Source organism: Ursus arctos, unplaced genomic scaffold, assembly GCF_023065955.2.
Source record: "Ursus arctos isolate Adak ecotype North America unplaced genomic scaffold, UrsArc2.0 scaffold_30, whole genome shotgun sequence".
NCBI classification, from domain to species: domain Eukaryota; kingdom Metazoa; phylum Chordata; class Mammalia; order Carnivora; family Ursidae; genus Ursus; species Ursus arctos.
The window spans coordinates 25920148-25942143 of NW_026622986.1; the positions used below are offsets into that span (position 1 = coordinate 25920148).

At 41.0% G+C, this 21996-nt stretch overlaps 1 protein-coding gene and 1 non-coding gene across 3 annotated transcripts in view; both read right to left on the reverse strand.

Moving 5' to 3' along the window:
• Positions 1-21996, reverse strand: part of DHTKD1 (dehydrogenase E1 and transketolase domain containing 1) — a 51813-nt gene that overhangs the window by 21335 nt on the left and 8482 nt on the right. For both annotated transcript variants that reach the window (XM_026478639.4, XM_026478640.4), the window contains exons 2-9: positions 17112-17267; positions 12214-12425; positions 11169-11363; positions 9087-9356; positions 5159-5330; positions 3940-4138; positions 1482-1794; positions 197-281 (exon numbers count right to left, since the gene is read on the reverse strand). In XM_026478639.4, coding sequence (XP_026334424.1) covers positions 197-281; positions 1482-1794; positions 3940-4138; positions 5159-5330; positions 9087-9356; positions 11169-11363; positions 12214-12425; positions 17112-17267 — 1602 coding nt within the window. The remainder of the gene's footprint in view (positions 1-196; positions 282-1481; positions 1795-3939; positions 4139-5158; positions 5331-9086; positions 9357-11168; positions 11364-12213; positions 12426-17111; positions 17268-21996) is intronic.
• LOC113241166 (U6 spliceosomal RNA) lies at positions 16064-16168 on the reverse strand. The gene has a single exon (XR_003311476.1). It is a non-coding gene; the product is annotated as a U6 spliceosomal RNA (small nuclear RNA).

Here is a 21996-nt window from a genome sequence, read left to right on the forward strand (position 1 = left end):
TTGTTCTCTGACAAAGGTTACCAACAAGACTTATACTAACATTAAATAATATTGTCAGGTAAGAAAAGTTTAGAACCTCTCTAGTCAATGAAAACGACAGGAGATAGTTCTAATTCAAAACCTCAGGGGTCACATACAACAAAATGTCATACAAAGCGCTCCCTACCAGCTGTGCAGCTAACCAGAAACTTCTTACCCTGAGCAAGTAATGAGCCCAAGGCAAGAGCTTCAGCCGTGGCCCAGTCTAACTTTGTTCCATCCATCACTTTCTCCAGTCTGGACTGCAAAAAATGGAAGAGAAGGAAAAAAAAAAAAAAAAGACACTTTAAAGAGTCTACCCCCTTTTTCACACTGAGTCCAAAAAATGTAATGCAACAACAGTAAGTATCAAAAGCATAATGTCAGTGCAGAAGGAAACGTAAGAGGGCAATAGCAGTTGTAGGTTTTCAACCAGGCAAAATAAGCAGGCACTCGGGTTAGTTGTTAACCTGTGCATGGCGAGGAGATGACATCAGCGAGGGCACGAGGGGAACTGTACATCTAATACTCTAGTTCTTCGGCTGGATGGTAAGTACATATAGATTGTTTTAAGAGTCTCTATACCTGAGGCACCTGGGTGGCTCAGTTGGTTAAACATCCAACTCTTGGATTTGGCTCAGGTCACAATCTCATGGGTCATGAGATCAAGCCCCGTGACCCGCTCCCAGCTCAGTGGGAGTCCGCTTGGTCATTCTCTCCCTCTGCCCCTCCCCTCTGCCTCAAATAAATAAATCTTAAAAAATAAGGTCTTAAATAAAAACCTAAAAATGAAGTTAGCATTATAAAAATCATCCAGAGGACAGTGTCTCCATTCAAGTTTAGGAAAGGCGAAGGCCTTTAGCTCCTTGGTCCCCGGCTTTCAGCGCGGAGAGTCCCATATTCTAGGAAACTCCTGAGGCGCAGGCAAACCAAAACTTCCATCTATATCTAACCTGAGACAATATGTAAAACTGCGATATGCGTAAGGGTCTAAACGGCTGCCTTTGGGGTATGCATGTTGATTTTTATTCATTTTTATTTAAGCTACTACCCCCCCAAAATGGAAGTGTTTTCTGCTCACCGGTCAGAAAAATCAAAACAGGCATTCCTGTACCGCTGAATTTTTGTTAATGACATGTCGTCCACGTGCGTGAGATGTATTAAACATGTCCGAATAAATAAATAAATGGAGGGAAATGAGAAGTAGACAAAATCTGCATTGCCTCTCAGTACGAAACCATGTATGTGTGTAGGAAGGGAAGAAGAAAGCAAAAAGGAGAAGCAGACAAATCTGAGTTCGGTGACTATCGGCACCAAAACATCACGAGAATCAGTTCCCAGGACCTAGTGACCCACAACCAGTAACTCTCGAATTTGTTAGCCAGCCAAAAAGACCAGATCAACACCGATTTCTTGGCCGCACAAGACAAACAAACAGTAACTGGAAATGTTAAGGCTCCTACCTGAACATACATCTTCAGAAGGTGACTGTGCATCTGGAGTTCCTCTGGCACCTCCACGGACTTCCCGCCAATAAACCGCAGGAGGTCCAGGGGCACCCCTGTGTCCCAGGTGCTAATGCAAGCTGGCGGCTGGACCAGGCCCTGCCAGTGGGCCTGCAGGTTGGTGGCCGGAGGGCTATAGTGAGCCATGTTGGTTAAATGGTCATTTAACTTCGCGTAGTAGGAGGATTTGATTTCCGACACCTCTTCCTGGGTCATGAGTCCACTGGCAATCAGGTGCTCTGCATAGGTGTCCGGGATGCTCTTTCGGGCTCTGTCCAGGAAACAAGCGAGAAAAGTCCATCTGATTTGCAACCATCAAAGAGTGACAGACACAGTCATTGTCAAAGGTATCACAGAGCATCGTCACTATAAGAAGTCATGCAGGACATATTCTGGAACTAGACAGTGTGGATGGTTGCCCAACACTGTGAGTATACTGGATGCCTCTGAATTGTTCACTTTAAAATAATCCATTTTATGTTCTGTAACTTTCACTCCAATACTTTATTTTTTTTTAAGGGTAATGATGAGTAACAACCTCTTGCAAGGAAGCAAGAAAAAACAAATTCATCTTTATAACCTTCTGTCTAGATTAAGGTAGAAATAATTAGTAGAGTTTCTCTATGAATATTCTGGACAGTTATTTACCAGACCTACATTGTCTACCCCTTTTATTTCAAGTATTGAACTCAAAGTCGCCAACATCTGTTTCAGGTGGTTTTAATAACCCAGTAACCATAATAATCAGTACCTCAGTTTTACAACAATAATAATGTCACTCTACGTTCACATAATACTTTAAACTACAAAGTTTGCTCACATACTTTATCGTATTTAGTCCTGACAGAAGTGAGAGGTAGACCAGATAGATTTTTTTTAAATGGGGCCCTGAACTACATCAAGCCACTCAGCAGTTAAATTCAAAGCTAAACAGAGAACCCAGATCTGTTCTTCCAAGAGCAGTCTGCTTCCAAAGACCTGTAAAATGTCACTCAATTTATTCCTCTGCTTTCATTTATACCTATAAGGAAATAAAGTGGGGAAGCCTCTATTGTACTTTCTAGTATCAAAAAAGGAATTCCAAAGTAACACGTTCCTCTCCATCACGTTAACCTTCTATCCCAGTGCTGTCCAACAGAAATGTAGCATGTCTCCTGGGTATTTACCCCAAAGATCCAAAGGGGAACCTGCACTCCAATGTTTATAGCAGCAGTGTCCACAATAGCCAAACTATGGAAAGAGCCCAGATGTCCATGGACAGATGAAAGGATACAGAAGATGTGGTATATATACACAGTGGAATATTACACAGCCATCCAAAAAATGAAATCTTAACATTTGCAACAATGTAGATGGAAATAGAGGGTATTATGCTAAGCAAAATGAGTCAATCAGAGAAAGAAAATTATCATATGATCTCACCGATATGCAGAATTTAAGAAACAAGGCAGAGGATCATAGGGGAAGAGAGGAAAAAAATGAAATAAGATGAAACCAGAGAGGAAGACAAACCATTAACAGACTCTTAATCTTAGGAAACAAACTGAGGGTTGCTGGAGGGGAGGGGGGTAGGAGGATGGGGTGGTTGGGTGATGGGCACAGGGGAGGATATGTGTTGTGTTGAGCTCTGGGTGTTGTGTAAGACTGATGAATCACAGACCTGTACACCTGAAACAAATAATACATTATACGTTAATTAAAAAAAAAAAAAGAAATGTAGCATGAACCAATGTGCAATTAGAAATTTCGTAGTGGTCCCATTAGAAAAGGTTAAAAAAACAGGTGGCATTAATTTCAATAACATATTTATGTAACTCAATATATGCAAAATATGGTCACTTCAGTACTTTACATAAAAATAACTATTGAGATAGTTTACATTTTTCTTGTCAGACGAAGTCTTTGGAATCTGGTGTGTATATTACAATGACAGCCCCTCTCCAGTAGGACTGGCCACATTTCAAGTGTTCAGTAGCCACGTATGGTAGTGGCCTCCATATTGCACAGCATGGTTCTCAAGATTCCTTACAATCCACCATGTTACCTCTTGCTGAGGCACCAAGTGAATCATGGAGTATCGGTTTCTGTTTCTGTCAATGGCATATAGCTTCGGGCTACGGGCTCTGCCCAAGTCCTCCTATTTCAGTTTCCCATCTGCCAAGTGAGGCTGGTAAGTTGCCTTTGTTTATTCATCAAGCAAACGAGTATACTTTGAAGAATATGGGGATTTTCCTGGGACCTGCGGAATGACCATCCCAGTTTGCTCAGGACTGTCCCAGTTTTAGCACTGAAAGTTCCATGTGCCAGGCAACTTGGGGAGTTGGTCACCCTACCTCGGAGTGTCTAATAAAAGCAGTAAAAATACTGCGAGTACTATGGGGGCGAGGGGATCTTCAACAAAGGTTTATAATTGTACCTGATGATCTTGTACATGACCGGGTTGGTGAAGAAGGGCTCGTCCAGCTCGTTGTGGCCCCACTGCCTGTAGCATAACAAATCAACAATCACATCCTTCCGGAAATGGCGCTGGTATTCAAAAGCCAGTTGTGTGGCACGGACCACTTCCTCTGGGCTATCTCCATTGACATGGATGACGGCGCAGCCCACAAGCTTCCCTGAGGCGGAGAAGACAGATGAAACCAGCCAGCTAACCCCAAACGACATTAGCCCACCTCCAACTCCTGTTGCCTGTGTGGGGAAGCAGCCCACATACTCAGGTGGTTTGGCTGGGTTAAGAACCCATACTTTGGAGTCCAGCTGACAGGAAAGAGGCCACGTCCCAACTCTGCGACTTACTCTGTGACCTTGGTGAAGTTATGAATCTCAGTCTTTTTATCTATAAAACGGAGGTAATTGCTCCTACCTCTTAGCAATGTTGTAAAGATTACATGAGTTAACAAAGAGAAGTCCTAGAATGTGTTTCCAGTATCTCTATCAAACTAATCACAAAAAATTCACATAAATAGAGACCTCTGGCTGACTCAGTCAGAGGAGCAAGTGACTCTTGATCTTCAGGTTGTGAGTTCGAGCCTCACATTGGGTATAGAGATTTCTTAAAAATAAATGAACTTTAAAAGAAAATTCACATAGATAGCCCCAAAAGGCATCCAGGCCAGGGTTTGGGTGCAAAAACAGAATGGTTCCTACCACCTAACAGCTTTTGTAACTCTGTAAACTGGACGATGGGGAAAAAAGAAACAAACAAACCCTGCCTTTCTCTTAATACTGCCCAATTTCCAGGGTAAAACAAGTCAACTTTGCTTCCTCACATCTGAGTTCTAACCAAGACCACTTAGCCAAATTCACTGATTGAAAACATATCCATCTTGACTAAGGTTTAGGGTATCCCAGGTCTGAATCTCCTAAAGACAAGAACCCTGGTGTTGTACCAACTGTGTTGATCCTTGGTTTTCACCAGATCATTCACCTGGATACTTGGACAATCTGAGATGGCACCCTCTCAGTTCTGCTCTTGTCTTACTAAGATCACACTCGGACTTTCAAAGGAATACTAATAACACTGTTGGTGACTACTGACCATATCTGATCCAAAATTTAAAATGGGATAACCAGAGAGGTTCACTTTTCCAAGTGAACTAGATGTTTCTCTAGGGCCACCTCCCTGTGCCACATACCGATATCACTGCAGTATAAGGAAGACCTTCCTCTTTCTGCAGGAGTGGTGTAACCCAGCTGGTTATTGACAATCAGATGGATACTCCCACCAATTCTGAAATGTGGGAGATTAGACAGCGTAAATGTTTCGGGAACAATCCCCTGACCACAGAAAGACGCATCACCGTGAACCTAAATCATGGAGGAGAAAGTGAGAAAATGAACATAAGGGGTGTAGAAATTTATGTTTCCAATTTGGAATTAACTGTTTTCAAATAACAACAGGAATAAAAACAACCACGCTTTCACTGCTCCCCTGCCCTCCCAGAACTCTGTTGGCTCTGTACAGGATTTTCTAGAAGGGTTGCCTGATCTCAAGCAGGTTTCAAAGCCCTTTTCCTCTTAAAGCCCATCCGCACATTATGACTCACACCCATCACTTCTAATATATCCGTCAACATTCTAGAACAAATGGCAGCACCACAGAGGGAAGGGCTATTGGAAGTACGGAAGGAAAATCAGCTCCAGTACAGTTTTCATGAAAACGGACTGCAAGACATGAGGAACAGTGCACAGCTTCGAACAGTCTCTCTTCCCCAATCATCCTGCCCCTGAAAAAAGTCCGCATGTACCTTGCATCCCCTGAACCCCACTGGGTGTGTTGGCCACCACTGTGAACACAAAGGAGGGTGATGTGACTGCAAAGACAGGAGGCGGTGGGGGGGGGGGGATTCTCTCACAGGTGAGTGAAAGGATGCTTTGAGGAAGCAACAAATACTAGCACACAACATCTGAAATGTGCTATTCCTCCAAAACATTCGAAGTCTGTTAGATCACAGCATCATCGCAAAACCTGATGGACGGAAAATGGTAGAGAAAAAGGGAAATCCCTTTAAGAAAAGTTGAAAGCAAATAATGAGGGAATTGTAGATCTTAGAAGATCTTAGAAGAAGATATGAGTTCTACAACATGTTACACCCCTTAAATTTACATAAGAGTATTGTCAAATATATTGCAGTAAAAAATAAACAAAAGGCTATTATCAGAAACAGTCAAATGCTGGACTAAAGAATAAAATGATCTGAGATGCCCTAATAATGTGACCATTGCAACTCTAACAATAACAGAAGTAAAAGACCTAAATATGAGTGAAGAAAGAATACTTGAAAGTAGATTTTTTAAAAGGACACTGAAAATGTCCTTAAAATGGTCATTTTTTTATGTAAATAGAGTATTTTGGTGAAGAAAGGAAGCATTCCTTTGCCGAAGTGACATTTCCAGGCCACACCTACCCCTGGCTAGGGTCTACAGGGATGACTCCCATTTTGGAGTATCTATACCTAGTAATAACATACCCTTACATGATCTCCACAGCATTAATTCATTCAACAGCCAGGTGGGTGGGGGCAGATTAGAAAGTCATTACTGTCCTTTTTACTGATGAGAAAACCAAGGAGTGTATATTTCACATTGGAGTAGACACTGGGCCTTCTACGATACCTCCAGGTATTTTTCTACCTTATTTCTCCACCCCTTCAAGGCTTTCTCCTGGATCAAGGAACCTATTATGTACATGCTCTCATTTAATTCTCAGAACACTATGAGGAATGTAATAAAATCCCATTTACCTATGAGATTCAGAGAACCTAGGTAACAGAACCAACCACACCAAGCCAGAAAGACGCAAAGGCAGGATTTGAACTCAAGTCTTCTCGGTTCCACAGTCTTTGTCTTTTCTGCACCACGCTACACTGTTAAGTCCAACCCTTAGCCACCAGGCCCAGGGGCTCTGGGCACCTGAACACTCCCTTGCTGTTGGGATTTCTGGGGGATAGTGGTGTAAGAGGAGTTCAGTAAAGCAAGGAAGAGGGAGGGTTGTGTGCCTCTTCTGCTCCTTTACAAAAACGTTACAGTAGAGGCATTGATAAGAGCATAACATCTGGGGGGCACGTGGGTGGCCCAGTCAGTTAAGCGTCTGACCCTTGATTTTGGCTCAGGTCATGATCTCAGCCTGCTTTGGGCTCCATGCCCAGCGCTGGGGGTAGAGCCTGCTTAGGAGTCTCTCTCTCACCTCCCTCTCTGTCCCTCCATGCCTCCTTCTCTAAAAAAAAAAAAAAAAAAAAAAAGAATGTAACATCTGGTGTCATCTATACAAAAATTTCTCAAAAAAAGAACGTAACATCTGCTCATAACTTGCATCGTTTTATCATGGTCTGGATTCTTGGCACTAAAGCACACATGTGCCATTTGCTAATTTTACTTTCTTCTTAAATCAAAAGAGAAACCACTCCGCTATGCCCCATAAAGCTTTTTGGGAGTAAGGGTCCATAAGCACAAACAAATGCTAGGTGAGGTGGAAGGTACTCAGGCAAATACGGCCAGGGGGTTAGACGCACACCCAGCACGAAGGACAATCGACCTTCACCAGGTTCAGGCCCCACATAAACGGAAGAAGAGAGGCAGAAAAAGTAGCATCCAGAATCTCACCCACCATGATTTTATAGGCTCCAAATTTAGAGTTCTCAGAAGAAATTAGAATTGTGTCCTTGAACAAGGCAAGACATGTACAGACACAGCAGGGTAAAATAATTTTGAAGCACAAAGTAGACAAAAGAGGCCAGTCCGTTTCTCATCACTTTAAAGAAAATGCCATTTTCACCTCTTATTTCTGGAGTCCATGTTAAGACCTGCTTCAGGCTCTGGGTAAACGTGAATGACTGAAATATTTTAAAGTATCATGAATTAAGTGAAGTGAAAGGTAAAGAGAATGGCTAACAATGTAACATTTCCATTTCAAAATACCATACTGAAGTCAAATGCCATGCTGCCTACCCCAATTTACTCAGTACAAGTTTCTGGCCCATGAAAAATTAACATGAGATAATGGATTAATTAACATGAGATAATAAGATACAATTGTTATTCGTGTGTGTGTGTGTGTGTGTGTGGAGAGAGAGAGAGAGCACCAAATATTCTCTTGCCTTATAGATTTACCTATTCCTGTGGGATTTAAACACTCACTTACTGATACCCAGAATTAATTACTGCCCAATAGTTAAAGGTTCCTATTTAAATGAATACTCATAGAAAATAAAAAAAATGTGATCCACAGTCCAAACCTGTAAGCTGTCAGGTTACAAAAAACTGGGGTGGAGTAAAGGAAGCAAAAACCACACTAATAATTAGTATTGGTTGCCTTAATGCCAAAGACCTTTATTTTATAATTATTTTTTTCAGTAGGTTCCACACCCAGCATGGAGCCCAATGCAGGGCTTGAACTTACAACCCTGAGACTAAGACTGGGATACTTAACCGACTGAGCCACCCAGGCGCCCCAAGACCTTTAATGTAAAACAAACAAGCAAGTCTTATTAGATATATGGATAGCACATAGTTTCCTAAAAGTAATGACATCTGTCCACTGAAAAGCATCAGGGATACCAGTCAATACTCTTAAATAACACACATAACTCAAGAAAGAAAAACAAAAGAAACCATAAGAGACTCTTAATCACAGGAAACAAACTGAGGGTTGCTGGAGGGGAGGGGAGTGGAAGGATGGGGTAACCAGGTGACAGACATTAAGGAGGGCACGTGATATAATGAGCACTGGGTATTATGTAAGACTGATGAATCACAGACCTCTACCAAATCATAGACCTCTACCTCTAACCAATAATACATTATACGTTAATTAATTGAATTTAAATTTTAAAAATGTTTAAAATGGTTCTTCAAAAAAAAAAGAAAAAAAAAAACACACTGAAACCTCAGTCTAAAGTCAGTTGCTTGAGACTAGACCTCATATCTGCTATTAATTTTAAAAACAAGCCTGGAATCTTCTTTTCCCAAAAGTTCATCTCAATTTCATCTTGAATGTCTACTATCTTCCTTCCCTCCCTCCTGGTCTCCCCAGCCTCTGGCCTCACTTCCTGAAGCTACAAGTACCTGTAAGCAAATGACTTTGTCCCCAGGCTGAGCCGAACTGTCTGGAGAGTAGTCCCCGTCCTGTCTAGACTGCTGCCTTCCACGAGTCTTCCCAACGGCCACAGGGTTGACAGCTTCCAGGTGTGAGGGGTTAGGCAGCATGGTCACGTGGAGAGGATGGTGCGCACCGAAGTCCAGATCAACCGAGGAGGTCAAGTGAGACAAGACATCTCCAGTGGCTGAAACATTTTCTGGAAATTCACTTAAGCCTCTCATTTTACGGAACATCAGCTGTTATGAATAAACATACAAGAAAAAAATGTCTTTTATTACAATGGAGACCAGAGAAGAGGTGGTTAGTTTAAATCATGCAATTGAAAAAACTTTACACACATGCTTGTATAACATGATCACCAAGCATTCTTTAAAAAGAAAGGCACAAACTTCTAACTGCTCAAATGCACAGAACTGTTCAGAGATCGTCAACATCAAATGAAATACCAACACTTTGAGAAGAGTCTAACATGACTAGTTAGACATGAAGATAGTAAGGTAGTAAGATGTTAGGTAGTTACCTCTGCCTTGCAATATGCAAAATAATTTTTCTTCAATACACCTGTTAGAATATATTCTCCAAAAGAACTTTCTATGAATCTTGTTAAAGGTAGACAGGAAAGGGGTGCCTGGGTGGCTCAGTTGGTTAAGCATCTGCCTTCGGCTCAGGTCATGATCCCAGGGTCACCTGCTCAAGTGGGGAGCCTGCTTCTCACTCTGCCTCTGCCCCTCACCCCCATTTATGCTCTCTTTCTCTTTCAATTAAATAAATAAAATCTTTTAATAAAAGAGGTAGACAAGGAAAACGATGAAACAGAACTTAATCCCATTTAGACCCAAGATGACATCCACGATTAGCACAAGTCATGCCTAAAAATTCTATTGTCCAATTCTCAAAGGACTTCACTTCATTTCTACCCATTTTAAAAATGTACAAGCAAGAGAAATTAACTAAATTGTTAAAGGCCCTTGGCTAGTAAGTAACAAAGCCGGGTGTCAAGCCAAGGTAGTTACGAAAAACAGCATGTTATCCTCATTTATCCAAATGGTTTGAATGACCCAAAAGCTTCTTACTGACCTATCGACAAATAGGAGCACACACACTTACACAGTGTGGATACATCCATGTTTCTCACAAATACAATCATTTATAATTCAGTACCTTTGAATCATGTTTTTGTCTGTGATATTTTAGAAATGCAATTTCTGGTTTAGGGATTTCTGCCTGTGTTTAAGCACATGCCTCCATCTGTCAATCACTTTATTCTCTCATAGTCTGGCTTTTCTCACAGGAGGTGATTAGCAATCTCTTAGCATCAGAAAAACTGAGGTACGAGTAGCAGTGATAAAGCTTGGCCCCAAGACATGACGTCATGGGTACTCCCTAGCGGTTTAAGGGTAATGCATCCTTCCATGAGCTGTATTCACTTCATTAACTCTCGTAATTCCTTTAACACTTACAATTACTGTAAATCTCCTGGCCAAGATCGTAGTGAGGTTTACCCACACATAGCACCCGCGATCTGATTAAATTGCAAGTCACTCTGACGTTCCCGGACATAAAATCTGCATCCCTAACCCTCAAGTCTTTTCAGAGACTGACAGAGCAGCTGAATTGGACGGAACAGGAACACCAAGAGCCAATTACCTATAAACCATCTCACGTGGTAGTCTCCCAGGATAACAATGTATTATTAGTTTTAGTACAGTATGTTAAGTAAAAACTCTGCACCTAAATGGAAAGTAAAATGGACTTCTTAGAAGTTGTTTGTTCAAACGATTTTTATTAAATTAGGAAAGCATGCCTCAAAGAACAGAAATTATCTATTCATGTCATCCTTGAGAAAACAAACTAGCCTTTAACTTTCCTGAGAGAAGAATCCATATAAGACGACACAGAAAATCAACCCAAAATACCAGATCTATCCATCAATTCATTTAGCCACCTCCTGGACCAACAGTGCAGATGTTTGCTCGGTTTCTAAAAGGAACGATTATTACCGGTTCTATTCTGTTACAGTCAATCGTACATCATAAAAAGTATCTTACCTCTGGAGGGAACTGCAGAAGGCCTGTCAATAAATTAAGCCTCCCTCTGTGAGGCATGCCAATAATCACATCCGTTATCCCACTGTAGGCTGACATTTTCAGCAACTCGTGGAAAAAGCCCATCATGCTTTCGGCTCCTTCGCCCCCATACCGCTTCACTGTGGCAAACTTGGTAGCCAAAAAGTGGTCAAACTCCTGTGGAACATCGTGTCAGACACATTTGTTGCAGGAAGAGAGCCAGCTATTCAGGGCCAAGTCAGACACATTCGTGTGTGTTGTGGGAAGGCCCCACATTACGAGTGGCTGCAGCAACGTCCCTTCATGACATACTCCAGAGACAGACAGAACTGGTCCAGAGCATGGCGGGAACGCCTAGCCAAGAACACGAGGCAGCAGTGGGAATTCAGAGAAAATAACATGAGAGGTAGAGTAACTCAGCCCCAGAGGAAGCCTCTTAGAATGTGTTCTTCTGGGGAAAAAGAAAAGAATGTGTTCTTCTAGAGCAAGGGCTGGGCCTTCGATTCTGCCCCTCCTAGCCCCTGAGTTTTAGTACAGGGCTCTCCAGTACTATTTCATCAAGGCCGCAAACCATGCAACTATCCAAATTACTGGGAGTAGTTTTCCTGTCATCTTGATATGCCGGAGCTTCATCAGAGCCCTGACAGATTCAATGCCATTAATTTGTACCAAGAGCTTTCATGCATAGCTTTCTTTGATCACTCGAGGTAATAAAAAGAGAAGTAAGATCTTAAGGATTTTGTCTTTTAGACAGTGACTAGGCAAATATATAAATAGGCAAATATATAAGAAGTGAATAGGCAAATATATATTTGCCTATATAAAAAACAGGCAAATACCTCTCTGAGGAGGACCAATAGCTCTGGTGTTTGGTGATCTACTTTTTTCCACTTAGAACATGTCTGTCGTGTTGAGGCAATGGGATAAATGGAGTAAGTAAATGCTTTAATTCCCTCTTTTCAATTTTATGTATCTTTGTAGAAAATAAGCCATCCTATCCCATTGATATTAGCTGGTCCTTTCATACCTGAGATTCTAGCATTAGTTTTGACAGATGTTTTCGCTCTTCTGTGCTAAAAGTCTCTTTCTTCAGTTCTTCAAATCGCTTGGCAAACCAGTCTTTCTCCTCCTGGCTCTGAAGTTGGGAGGTTTCAATAGAAATTTGCCCACAGTAGATTTGGTTGAGATAGACCAATACTTCCTCAAGAGAGGCCTCCTCCTTCCCCATGTTCAATAATCCTACAAAATGGAATCAAGGGGATCATTTTCAAAAGCAATCAACCACATAATTAATTATAGAACATACAGAATATTTCAATTCAAAGCATTTCGTTCTAGGTAACTTGGGTCATCAATGGCTATCTAGATTTTTCTAAAGGTAAAACGAGAAATATGGTCAAAGGCCATGAAGTAGTCATACTAGGAGAGGGAATATCAATCTTTGCTTTATGCAAAATTTTGACTCTCTTGTAATTTCAAAATAAAAATGGAAATCTGACACTCATCTGCTTTATAGCTGGAAATCAGATGTCCTACCTTTATCTGAAATACCTTCCCAAACGTTCAGGTCTTATTAATAGCTAAAAAGCAATTATACCATGGAACGGTTGGTCTTAATGTGAATTAATACGGGGAGCAAAGCAATATTTTAAGGTAAAGGGAAATCTACCCAACCCTCAGTCAAAAAAAGGGAAGGTTTGTAATAGATCAATAACTCAGCACCAAATCAATTATCAGTCATTTGCCTAAACCTACAAACCTACCTTATTTTTGCTTATGGTTTCTTACAATAAACTTCAGCTCTTTGATGCTGACTGAGCATTCAAGTTGTAGAAAGTGATTTGTGTGTTGTTTACCTTCTCTGCCTCACATTTTAATCTATAAAATGGGAGCAGTCAAAGCACTTCAGGGGGTAGTTGTTAAGATTAAATGAGATAGGAAATCACCCCATGTCCATTGATGGGATAAACAAACTGTGATACAGCCACATGATGCAATATTATTCAGCCACATAAAGGAATAAAGTACCAATTTATGTTACAATATGGATGCAACTTGGAAACATTATGCTAAGTGAAAAAAGCCAGACACAAAAGGCCACATAGTGTGACTTCATTTAGACAGAATGTCAAGAACAGGCAAATCTACAGAAACAGAAAATCTATAGAAACAGAAAGTAGATTAGGGGTTGCCAGGGGCTGGGGAGACAGCAGAATGGGGAGTGACTGCTTACTAGGCACGAGATTTCCTTTTGGGGTGATAAAAATGTTCTGGAACTAACTTGATGGTTGCACAACATTGTGGATGTACTAAGTGTCACTTTATAATACTTTATATACATATATATACTTTAATATATATATTATCTATATAGATAATATACATTATATATATATTATTATATATATTATATATATGTATACTTTAAAATGGCTAAAGTAGTGGGGTGCCCGGCTGGCTCAGTTGGCAAAGTATGACTCTTGGTTTCACGGTTGCGAGTTTGAGCCCCTCCAATGAGTGTAGAAATTACTTAAAATAAAATTTTAAAAATGGTTAAAGTGGCAAAGGTTATGTGTACTTTACCCCAATAAAATTTTTTTAAAAAATTAAAACCACTGAATGTGATAATGCAGAAAAGCATGCAGCTTAAAAAGTTGCTTTGGGTTTCTCATGTTTTCTGCTCTTCTTATTAACTACATGTATTTCAAATATGCAGACCCATGCCTCCAAAAGAAGAGATCTAAAAATATGTGGTTTTAGATAAACATAGATTCATCCATCCAATGAGCAAGTTTGGAGAACTTACTATATACCAGAAGCTGTCTTGGCACTGAGTGTTCAAACATGGCTAAGAAAGGGTCTTTCCCAGGGTGTCTGGCTGGCTCAGGTGGTAGAACATGCCACTCTTGATCTCAGGGTTGTGGGTTCAAGCCCCACATTGGGCCTAGAGCTTACTTAGGGGGAAAAAAAAGTATTTTTCCTAACTTAAATTTAAGCTTTATAGAGAAAAACTTATAAGCAAGTAATGATAATACTATGTCATATCAACAAGTGGTTTTTCCTAGTAACAAGATTATACCTTCTATCTTCATATATCTGGTTAATGCTGAATTAAGAGAATATTTTTTCAGGGTGGCCTTATTCTGAAGTCAGATTAAGGGCGCCTGGGTGGCTCAGTCCTTAAGCATCTGCCTTCGGCTCGGGTCATGATCCCAGGGTCCTGGGATCAAGCCCCACGTTGGGCTCCCTGCTCAGCAGGAAGCCTGTTTATACCTCTTGCTGTGTCTCTCTCTGTCAAATAAATAAAGTCTTTAAAAAAAAAAAAAAGAAGTCAGATTAAGTTTTTTTATTGGTTTTGGGAGATGTGCTGCTGTTGAGAGTTACCCACAGTACTATGACAGCATGGGTGAGGGGATACTGAACTCTACCTTGGCAAGCTCTGGGTAGCTCTGCCTCACAGAGTAGGCAGCGCTTGCTGAATGCTTAAAAATGAACAGGTATGTCCTAGGTTGATCACGTAGACCGAAGGACATTTCATGCAAAGTCATGGATATATGAGTTGACACAAAAATATCAGGGACCTGTAAGTAGACTCAGCAAGAATAAGGCACAACAAGGGGACAGGGATGACACTAAAACAGTTAGCTTTTCCATTCCTGAAGGGCCATTTAAATTACGATAGCATTCTCCAGCTGAGAATTATGTAGCTAAGTCCAGTCAAATCCTAGAACTGCAAGATAATAAAATTGTTGTGCCCTTAAGTCACTACATTTTGGAGTGCTTTATTACACTGTAATAAATTACCAGAACATTACTAACTGATGCATGTACCAGAATCTGACATTGGCCAAGATGAACTTTAAAAAATGACATGAGGAACACCTGGCTGGCTCAGTTGTAAGAGCGTGTGACTCTCAACCTCAGGGTTGGGAGTTCGAGCCCAATGTTGGGTGTAGAAATTACTTAAAAATAAAATCTTTAGGGGCGCCTGGGTAGCGCAGTCGTTAAAGCGTCTGCCTTCGGCTCAGGGCGTGATCCCGGTGTTCCGGGATCGAGTCCCACATCAGGCTCCTCCGCTGGGAGCCTGCTTCTTCCTCTCCCACTCCCCTGCTGTGTTCCCTCTCTCGCTGGCTGTCTCTCTGTCACATAAATAAATAAATCTTTAAAAAAAAAAAAAAAAAAAAAAAAAAATCTTTAAAAATAATAAATAAAAATTAAAATAATAAAATAAAATAAAATATGACATCCCGGGTTTCAGCACCAAAAAAACAAAACAAAACCAACCAAACAAACAAACAAAAAATATGACATGAGGTAGGAGCCCAGGATCCTGAGTGATTATCCATCCCCAACTTTGGTTAAGTTCCCAGGCTGGGCAAGAAAGCAGGCAGAAAAAGTACAGGCTGCCGAATGAAAGCTGACATGGATTGCCACCTTACCTCCGCCACTTTCTAGCTACAAGTTACTTAAGTTCTCTGAGTGTCTGTTTTCCTATTTGTAATATAAAGATGGCAGTAACTTCTTTATGGAGTAGGTATGAGAATGAACTGACATAATGTGTCTGGCACATAATGGGAGTCTGACTTTTTTTTGTTGTTTTTTAATTTCAGGGCTTGCAATTTTTTATTCATTTTTATTTTGTGGAAAGAGCACCGACCATAAGATCTGTTTTCTTACCAAAGTTGTAATAATACGATACAGTATCATTAACTCTAGGCCCCATGTTGTATAGAACATCTCCAGAACTTATTTATCTTTCATAATTGAAACTTTGGACCTTTTGACTCACACCTTCCCTTTTCCACCTCTCCCCAGATCCTGGGAACCATTATTCTACTGGTTCTAGGAGTTTTGACTATTTTATTTCCTTATTTTTCTTAAATATGGAATGCTTCATGAATCTGCATGTCATCCTTGTGCAGGCACCATGCTAACTCTCTGTATCATTCCAATTTTAATATCTGTGCTGCTGAAGCAAGCACGAGTTTGACTACTTTGGACTCCTTATACAGTGGGATCATGCAGTATCTGTCTTCTGTGACTGGTTTTATTTCACTTAGCATAATGCCCTCAAGGTTCATCCATGTTGTCACAGACAGCACGATTTCCTTCTTTTTTAAGGCTGAATAATATTCCATTCTGTGCTTACACTGCATTTTTTCTCTCTTTTTTTTTAAGTAGGCTCTACACCCAACGTGTGGCTTGAACCCATGTCCCCAAGATGAAGAATTGTATGCTCTACCAACTAAGCCAGCCAGGTGCCCTCCACTACATTTCTTTATTCATTCATCCACTAATGGACATTTCGGTTGTTTCCATATTTTGGCTATTATAATAATCCCACAATAAACATGAGAGCACAGATAACTCTTCATGATCCAGATTTCAATTCCTTTGGATAAATACTCAGAAGTGAGATTATTGGATCATATGGTAATTCTATTTTTAATTTTTTGAGGAACCTCTATAATGTTTTCCACAGTAGCTGTACCTACTTGCATTCCCACCAATAGTACATAAGGATTCCCCTTTCTCCACATATTTACCAACACTTGTTCTCTCATGTCTTTTTAATGATAACCATTCTAATAGGAGTGAGGTGATAATATCTCATTGTGGTTTTGATTTGCATTTCCCTGATGATGAGTGGTGTTGAATACTTTTCCATATACCTTTTGGCTATTTGTATGTCTTTGGTGAATATGTTTTTAAACTCAGAGGAAATGGGCCCTATAGAAAGACTATTCTAGAACCTCAAGACAGGTCCTCTTAGACAGTGCTTGAAGGTGCCCCTCCCTGTCAACTCACACCCATGGAGGCCTTAGCTCCAGGGAGCATGGGGATTCTTCAAGAACAGAGAAAGGAGCCCTACCTCATGTTGGCAAATAACCACCACATGGACAGTCTAGCATCCGTGGGCTTTACCTGTGGTATTAAAGGGTCCCTGCAGGGTCTGCACAAGAGCTTGGATTTCGGGCACATCCTCCTGCAAGGCTTGTCCACTGAAGAGGGGGTTGATTTTGGCAGCTTTATGACCATGTTCACAGTATACTGTCACCAATCTGGCAAGGCCATGATCAACTAATTGAAGGAGGAAATAAAACAGTACGAACAATTTACGAAATGCCCACAAACCAAAAAAAATCAGTTTTTTCAAAGATGTATTTGCAGGCTTAGACTTTTTCAATGTATCGCTCCTACACACATTTCAGGATTAAAGACCACCACAATCTAGGAAAACACACTTACTTCCTTAAATTTATCTCATGATAGCTAAAGTCACTAGAAAAAAAAAAAAAGGAGATAGAATTATGAGTGCACACTTGAAAAAACTACTATGCCCGTCAACAGATCGTAAAAGGAAACACCCCAAACTGAAAAGAATTGTTAAAATGCTGAGATTCTGGATAATTATAGTTCTCTTAATTATTATTTGAGATTTTTAAATATTTTACATAAAAAGGTATGCCTGGGTGGCTCAGTCGGTTAGGCGTCTGCCTTCGGCTCAGATCATGATCCCAGGGCCCTGGGATCAAGTTCCACATCAGGCTCCATGCTCAGCGAGAAACCTACTTCTCCCTCTACCTGCCACTCCCCTTGCTTGTACATTCATTCTCTCTCTCTCTCTCTCAATCTCTCTCTGGCAAGTAAATAAAATCTGCAAAAAAAAATGTATTTTATATAAAAAATAGAAATAGAACTATAAAATCAATGTTATATTTCCTTCTCTATTTCTTAAAGGCCCCCAGGTACATAGTTATTTTATAGACTTATGAAATCTTACACTAGAAAAAGATATTAAAAATGATCTTGTCACTCACATAATGCAAAAAAAAAAAATCCCCTTTATAAACCCCTAAATGAGTGGTTGCTTAGTCTCTGCCTGGAGGAGAAGCATTATCTCTCAATGAATCTAATTGGTGATTTTATATTGAGCCCAAAACTGCTTTTCTTCCCTTTTCCACATGAAAGTTCTTCCAAAATTTGAAGAAGAAAAAAAATCCTTCATGCCGACGTTCACTTTCAGTTCATCAAGGCAGCCTTACAAACTAACCGCAAATCCCTGAGGATGAGCAGATCCGCTCTTGAGGGCACACATTTTCTGAACATTTTTCCAGTTTGTTTTTATTCTTAGAACCCAGAGAAAATTGTTAGCATATTTTGAAACATTTAATGACCATTTCATGAACGTTTATTGCCATGCAATGAGCCACACACGTGGTTGGATTTGTAGTCAGAGGACTGCAAAACGTATGTCTTGCTGCAGGCTCACAGGAAAGAACAGAGCTGAAATGGATACGTAAGGGATGTGTTTGCACTAACATGACAGGAGGTTCCATACTGTGTCTAATAAACTAGGAAACTAATCCAACAATCCCAGTAAATGAACTGATTTCAGTCTGGAGGGTAGTCATATGAATTGCTATAGGGTTCTATTCTGAATCCTACTGAAGTTCTCAACCGCCGTGTTATGAAGTAAGAAACCTTCAGATTTGTGGCTAAAATCCAGACAGACAATGTCTAAAGCATTGTCCCCATTGGCCACTCCTCAAAATTACATACTCTCCCCACCCCAAAAAAACACAATAGAACAAAAACCCCACATTCTTCCCTGGGCTCTGTGGCTTTGCAAGATCCCGGCTTTCCTCCTAACTCACTGGCTGCTCAACCTCAGTCATCTTGGGGGAGCTCCTCTTCTTTGCCCATCTCTAAAATATTCGTGCTGCAGGTCTGCCCAGAGCCTTTTTCTCAGTCTGTTCTCTCCTGCGGAGTGATCTCCTGCACTTTCCACAGCTTCTAGTAACGTGTACAAAATTACATCTCCGGCGGGACAAGTCCAGTAGTAAACATGTAGGGTTATCATCACCGTTCTCAAATTAGTAGCCCCGTTGAAAACATTCTTTTAGCAAACCTACGTCAGTTCACAGAGATCACCGCTCCAATTTCCAACTGCTCGCCAGGCTTTTCATGCCACTCGAGGGCAGCGGCATGGGCATTGGCACAAGTGTGCTGCTCGCTCCCAAGAACACAGGGCCACTGCTATTTCGGCAGAGCCAAAGAAAGAGGTCCCCTCCCCTCCACACTTCAGGCACATCCCACATCCATCCCGGCAATGTTTTCTCTCAGAACCTCCTTCCATTGTTCTGGTTTCTTCTTGCAGACCCAGTCCCGTATCCCTTCCCTCTGCCTCCCAGATCCTTCCATTGTGACCTCTGGAATTCTGCTCCACGATTAACAAACCTCTCTGCATTCTTACCGTCTTCTCTAAACATTCCTTCTACCCCTGTCCTAACTGGAACATGCTTTCCCCCAGAGGACAGGGAGGTAAAGCTACTCATCACCACACCCACCCCTCAGGTATTGAAGGTGGAGTCAAGCCTCCTCTTTCCTCAAGGATATTCCCCTATCTTTATTCACATTCCTGAATTGTTAGTGTTTTAACTCAGCAAACCCCCAGTCCTCCGAGAGGGACACGCCATAGTGTTGTCAACTAATCTCCATTTGCCAATAGCCACCACGAGACCATGTTGTAGGAGAAGCTTAATGGAAAATTGTCAGTGTATGTCGATGAAAATGACTCTAGACAGTATATATATAGCATGAGCCTGCTCTTTGTTAACATGTGTGTGTATAGCACATAACGTATATTTCATTACATAGTCTACATAGCTTAATATTAGTATCTATATACTTCATATATATGTATGTGTGTATATATATATATTTCACATATGTAAGAAAATGGACCAAAAACTTGGGATTATCCTATATTAAAATTCCTGATTTTCGTTTTCTTGCTTAGCATATTTACTGTTTTCCACAGTGAACATGTATAGAGCTCTTTATACTGTATCCATTTAACTGACTTGTTGCCTCCTGCATTCTGAAAGCTTTTTTTTTAAGATTTTATTTATTTATTCGACAGAGAGAGAGAGAGAGAGCACAAGCAGGGGGAGCAGCAGGCAGAGGGAGAAGCAGTCTCCCCACTGAGCAGGCAGCCTGATGTGGGGCTCAATCCCAGGACCCGGAGATCAAGACCTGCGCTGAAGGCAGACGCTTAACTGACTGAGCCACCCAGGAGTCCCTGAACGCTTTAGATTAGTGGATTTTCTCCAGTGCACCTGGTACACCTGTCCCCACCAGTACACTTTATGCTTGTAAGAATCAGTTATATTTGTTCCTACAGCTGTCGCTGTGGGAGAAAGTAAAATATTAGGGGGAATATCATAAAAATCTAGAGACATTGTATTCAGATTACTTCCATAAGCACTCTTAATTTTAAAGATTTGCAAATACAAAACCAAAAATAAATATATTTGTCAAAATATTTAAAACATCTCTCATTTCTTTATCATACTCCTTGCTTTAATAATCTTTTTTGAAATTAACTGACATGAAATTAACCCGTTCTAGCTTCAAATGCATTGGATAAAAGTGCTTTACCTGTATTATTTTTGTAGCAAATAGTGAAATTAAAAGATTTAAAAGGATGAGAGGATGGCAATTGAATACATATATTTCTCATAAAAATAACTTATCACTGTCTAAATAAACCAAGGGGTTACTGTAACAGAAAAATGAATATCTTTCTGTTAGGTGTAATAACACCCAAACAAACAACTTAGTACTTAGGATATCTATAAAAGTTCAGAAGAACTTAATTTGATGTTCAAATCCTTAAGAAGCCAGAGAGAATAGGGAAAACAACAGCACATATACACAACTCTTCTTCAAAACGAAATGGAAAATATTGAAGGCAGGCTTCTGGCTCAAGAGACTGGCACATAAGGGCGCCTGGGTGGCACAGTGGTTAAGCGTCCGCCTTCGGCTCAGGGCGTGATCCCGGCGTTATGGGATCGAGCCCCACATCAGGCTCCTCCGCTCTGAGCCTGCTTCTTCCTCTCCCACTCCCCCTGCTGTGTTCCCTCTCTCGCTGGCTGTCTCTATCTCTGTCAAATAAAAAAATAAAATCTTTAAAAAAAAAAGAGAGAGAGAGACTGGCACATAGTAGATGCTCAAGAAACATTGGTTATGCACTGAATGAAGTCCTGAGATTCAGCATATTGTAAGAGTCACAGAACCCTCGTGATGAAAGCTGTCCAGAGCCCTCAAACGTGCAGTACAAGAGCTGCTGTGGATCCTTCTTCCTTACTTTGAGCCCCTCTTTTCTGAGAACTGCACCCTCCCATTCCAGGAAGGGGGTTCCCAAGGCCATGTCTATCTCATTCCCTTCTGCCTCCCTCCCAATTAATGAATTCCAAAGACACCTGAGTCAAGGTGGGTCTGATTTAATCTTTCCAGAATTTATGACTTGGGATTGGGAGCTAAGGGTGGTTCACTATGCCTCCTGTTTGTGCAAACAATGTGGTTTATGCTGAACATTTGCTTTCCTCCTGAAAGTCTGGAATTCTGGCACATGCAGAGGATGCTTACGTGAACATCTGCCAATAAAAGCCTTGGGTGCCGAGCTTCTAATGGACTTCCAGGTTAGCAACCTCACACATATATTACTGTGTCTGTGCTGCTTGAAGAGGAGTGAGTTCTGTATCACCCCTCATGGGGGAAAGGGCATATGAAAGCCTGCACGAAGGTGCCTCCAGAGATGCCTTTTCCTGTGCCTTTCCCCATTATGATCCCACTGTGTATCCTTATTATATCACTGTGATAAATCTGAGCCATGAGCACAACTACAGGCTGAGTGCCATGAGTCTTTCTGGTGAGTCTCTAAATGTGGGGGCGGTCTCGAGGCCCCCCGGCATGCATTATGGTGGCATAGGAGCTGACTACATTAACAGCTGTGCCCTGTGGG